Source organism: Poecilia reticulata, linkage group LG2 (genome assembly GCF_000633615.1).
Source record: "Poecilia reticulata strain Guanapo linkage group LG2, Guppy_female_1.0+MT, whole genome shotgun sequence".
Lineage (NCBI taxonomy): Eukaryota > Metazoa > Chordata > Actinopteri > Cyprinodontiformes > Poeciliidae > Poecilia > Poecilia reticulata.
In genome coordinates this window covers 39424350-39429593 of record NC_024332.1, presented here as the reverse complement: position 1 = coordinate 39429593, position 5244 = coordinate 39424350, and the positions used below count along the sequence as shown (strand labels likewise).

At 36.0% G+C, this 5244-nt stretch overlaps 1 protein-coding gene across 1 annotated transcript in view; it reads right to left on the bottom strand.

Moving 5' to 3' along the window:
• Positions 1 to 5244, bottom strand: part of LOC103460449 (neuropilin-2-like) — a 124752-nt gene that overhangs the window by 10472 nt on the left and 109036 nt on the right. The window contains exon 17 of the mRNA XM_008402625.2: positions 3934 to 3996. Within this exon, the coding sequence (XP_008400847.2) occupies positions 3934 to 3996 (63 nt within the window). The remainder of the gene's footprint in view (positions 1 to 3933; positions 3997 to 5244) is intronic.

Here is a 5244-nt window from a genome sequence, read left to right as displayed (position 1 = left end):
GAAGTGAGGCTGATTTAAAAGCTCCCGGTGAAATGTTTTCCAAATCTTTTAAAAAGTTTGATAGACCGAGGACGAATAAAAACAGAAAAGTGCAAGAGTAGCACAGCATAAATACGGTCATATATCATTCCTCGGTTTGAATTCGGACTCACATTGATTGGATTATGGTACCGGGCTGCTGGAATGAGTCATCTAATGTGTAAATCATGCGCAAGTTGATTGAAATTGAAGAAAGAGGAGCTGGGGAAGGCACAGAATGGATATGCAAGCACAAAATAACTGAAATACTTGTTGACCRAAGCACAAAACTGCATTCTGTGAGCTGCAGTATGATGAAATAAATCAATGCAAAGAACAACTATTCCATAAAATAATGATTTAACTGACTTTATGGGAGCTCAGTGGAAATCTGGATAATTACCTCACACTGGTGCATATTGGTTTGTTTGGTTTGCATGCAGTGCCTTGCAAAAGTATTGGTACCCCTTTAGATTTTCACATGTCGTCATGCTGTAACCGCAAACATTAACATTRTTTGATGGGAATTTTATGGGATTAGTAATGTAAGTCACTAATCACCTCAAAATCAACTCAAAACACAAAAAACAATTATTAAAAAACATAACTATTTGGCTAAAGCCTATTTGGGAAAAAATATGTAACCTCTGCTGATATAATGTATCCTCACAGCATGATGCTGCCACCACCTTTCATTACTCCAGGTATGATGTGTTTATGGTCATGTGAATTTAGTTTCACATCATTTTCTGCTTCAATCAAATCATTTTTTTATGCGTCATCTATCCAGAGCCTCTTTCTCCCATGTGTTGTGTCCTCAACATACCTTGAAATAAACTGCAACAATGTTTTTTTTTCCTTCTCTCAGCTCTTTCATAAAGGCAAGATTTATGGAGCATATGACTAATGGGTGTCCTCTCACCTGATGAGCGCACCTCCATGCATTACAGTCGACGTAAATCACACAGAATCACACTCTGTTTACTAATAAGGTGACTCATGAAGGCATTTGCTTGCACTAATGGCTGCTAGATTAAAGGAGGCCGGATTTTAATTTCTTGTTTCCACTTGGCAAATAATTGTTATTTTGTGCTGACCTATCATAAACGTCCACACTAAAGTTTGTGGTTATAAAGTGACAGAATGTCAAAATGTCAAGCGGTACGAATACTTTTTGTGTCATGCCTGCCTTCGTCATTCTGTCTGTTTTCCCAAAAGACTTCTTTCATCTGCTCTTGTGTTTGAAACGACCTGCCCTCCATCTTCAATCCAATCCCCCAACCTGCCTTCCCGTTAGCCTCTCTCTCAGAGTAAAAAGAAAAATCTATCTTTAGAAAGTATGGACAGCTTTCCTTTTTTTTCCCTCCCTTCTTTCATCTCCTTCCATCTCGGGGAGCATTCTTAGGAGGAAAAAGGGCCCTCRCTTAATGGGCCATTCTCCTCGGAGAGATTCTGCTCCCCTCCATCACTGCTTCTCATTTACTCTCTTGTGTTTTCTTTTTTTTTAACTGGAAGGATTTGCAGAAAAGAAAGGGAGAAGATATTGAAACAGGGATGTTTTTGATTCAAGAAAGGATGGGAAGGGGGGGATTTAGACATGAACAGAGGGATGTAGGTGTGTAGCAGAAGATACAAGATGGCGGGATGCTGATTGCAAGTACAGACATTTTAACAAGCAAATTAAATTGCTATTGTAATTGATTTGCTTCATTTTTGTATTTAGAGTCTAAATTGAACACTTGGATCCAAATGGCTTCAACTGTAAGCAGTGACATGAAATAATAAATAAAAATCAACAAAAATATTCTCCCAGACCTGCCGTGAAAGATTATGCAGCCCTWAATAAAACATGTGGTGTGTATACAATGGGTTTAAGAGTAGAACATAATCACAGCAAAATTTACAAATGACCCACAGCTTGCAAAATTGAAAGAAAAGTGCTCAATCTCAACATTGCARATAAAGTTTAACAACTTATCAGGAAAAAGGCTAAAACGTTTTGAGAAATATTTATCTCAAAATGCATTTAAAGTGTAAGAGTATGCAGTAAAATATGTAAATCCATACACAGTTAGGCACTCTTAAATAAATATAAATTTAAACACTGGATCTAAAAAGTGTACACACCCCGATTAAAATGGTAAGTTGTACAAACAACAACAAATAATTTCTAATTTTTCCCACCCTAATCGTGAGATATATGTCAGAGGCTTGTTCAAATTCGCTGTAATACAGACTGCTACAGGAGATCTTCCCTGCCCACACCATCACCATTTACTCTAACTATTTCAAGAGTTTTGAAGTAATTTGAGTTATCACAACATTTAATATCCCTTTGGGATCAATGGTGTTTTTGAATTTGAACTGAAAATCCTGGTCAATTAAACTGAAAAAACAAACAAATGTGTCAGGTGGAACATGTAAGAAATGGTTCCATGGCTGCTAAGAACTTTGTAGAATCACCTTTTGCTCAACAGTTCAGCTTCAAAAGATTTTTCAAAGTGCATCCCTTGAATAAATTGATTTTTTGCAGAAAGGATGAAGAAATTTAAACGATTTAAACCTTTAACTTTTTCTCCACGGCAGATATGTAAATTTTTTAGATAAATTGTACAGGATTTATCTGACTTATACTTCAGAAAACTCCTCACATTTTAACAAGWGTACACTTTTGAGATCTGCTATATCCATACATGTACATGTAAACAATAACAAAAGATTGTATATATAAACATTCTCCAAACCTTAATTAAAAGGAATTTGTCCAAATTCCTTGAATCTGAGAGGAAAAGGCAGGTTGGTGTCAATCTTTAAATATTCAGAAACTTCTCTCACGGATGAACAAACGTATATAAATACAAGCATATCCGCTCAACTTTTATTTCTATACTTTTATCAAACCAACTAAAGCTTCTGTTCATATCTTTGCTCGTGTGATTAGTTGCCTTTAAACACTTAAAGTTGCTGCACAACACAATTAAGCCAAAAGCTTCTTCAACAGAACCCTGATATAAGCATTACTAAAACATTTTTTTTTTAAAAAGGACACTCAACCTAAACAAATAAGAGTCATTTTCATCACAGCATATTTGGTCTCATTTCTTGACTTAAAGCAGACCTGGAAACTGTGGTGAGTATGCATCCAAAGTGAAACTTCAATTCCACAAAGGTGAATAAAAGTTTGTTGCACAGAAAACAGAATGAAAGCATTCCTTTTGAATTCAGAGTTKTTTTCATTCAGTCACTCAAATGTAAGACTGACATCGAGTTTTAGTTTGAAACATTAACCAACAGGCAGAAGGTCCAGGCAACATTCGGCAATCATCCACGTTTTGATTTGACACTGAAGCACAATCTCAAACTATGGTGGGAACGAGGTGAACGTTTTAAAGCACATTTTTATCAAAGGCATATCCTAGGTTTGATGAACAAAAAAACACCCAAAGAAACACGTGAGGCTTGAAAAGTTTTTCAGACTGTCNGCTCCAGACAGACAGTAAACACACATTTTAGAAGACAAACTGCAAGTATTCTCTTGTAAATGTCTAGGGGCTGGAAAAAGCAAAAAAAAAAAAAAATAATAAAATTCTCTAAACTGTGATTGCTGCAGTCATGTTTTTCTGTGTGCACAGGAGTGAGCTGTCTGTCGTGCTTTATGGGTCATTGAAACATGAAAAACAAAGACAAAAAAAGACACTACATGCAAAAAAAAAAAGAAAAAAAACGTTTGAATGCTGGCTAACATTCTTCTTCCTTCTGTGCAAACTCTGTCAGACTGCTGCCACAGGCTTATTTCTTGTGGAACTGCATGTGTAAAGCAGAGCTACAGGCATGCCTCTGCTAACAGTATTTCCATTAAAGTGTGTGGGTGAGACAGACAGTGTAGCCTCTGGCTGCCGGAGGAGAGGACCTTACCTCCATTSATGTGCTGCTTGTGATTGAAAACAGGATCGTTTCCGGAATCTTTAGGCTTCTGATCTGTTGGAGAGACAGAAAGAAAAGCTGCATTAATCTCCCCTGTCCACTCTCTTACTCCAGAGTTTAGATCATGTTGTGATAACATCAGTCCATCTCCGACGCTGTCAGCACACAGCAGCTGCATTTGTAGATGGAAATCRCTCGGCACAATCGCCTCGATCTTGTTTAAAGTTTTCTAAAGAGATCAAACAACAAATCTCACACAGAAACCTTTTGTAGTGTCTGTGTTCAGTCTGTCGAGGGAAGAATATAACGCTGTACTCTTCAGCCAGGCTCCCCACCAGTTCCATAGGGTGATAAGGATCAATGTTTTTATTTTTATTTTTTATTATTATTTGCTAATGAAAAAAAGTTGGGAGATTGAAAGAGAGTGTGAAGATAGGGAGGAGAAAGACAGATAAAGACACACAAAACCTTTTATTTTGATAAAAAAATATTACTTTTATTACTTTCACATTCACCACAACCATTTTTCTTTTACATACCAAGCCAGAGAAATTCAACAAGCTAAAATACCATATTAAAACTGCTGAGTGCAAGACTTTGAAGGCTTTGTTATAGCTCAGTTCTTGTTCRGGTCGATTTGAGAATAAAAATAAAAATGGAGCAATATCTGTGGAGCTGATAATCATTTATTAGGAACCAAAATCACTTTATAACCAGAAACTGTAATAGATATTCAGAAGATAGGAGGTGAAAACTTAATTTAGGGTGTGCAGGAAAAAAAAAAAGAAAAAGATATGGAACCTCATTTCCTCCGTTAGATAAGGTCATTCATCTATGAGACAAGTTTGGCATCTTCAATTTTATAGATTCAATAAACTCCAAGCCTCAAGTTCTCCTTTAACTGTAAATAACAGTGAGATTAAAACTTTTAAAGGACGCCTGCTGTAAAATGTGAGCTTTCTATTAYAAAAAGTTGACATGGACATACACAGCTGAAGAAAAGAAGAAACAAACCCTGTATTAACAAAGATGTACCATATCAGAGTATGAGCATTTTCTGTGTCATGCATCAATATTTCATWTCAGCAAAGTCCAACACAAATCAACAACAGTTTATTTCCTTTCTCACAAGAATAACAGCAAAATGTRCAAATAAACATTGTTTTTAACTAATGACTGTGTTTTACTTATGTCAAAAGTCAAAAATGATCTCCAATATAGAAACTAGTGAAAGGTTTGCATTATCTCATGGGGGCAGTACATTTTATTATCTGGAGTTTTAACAGACAGATGTATGTATTA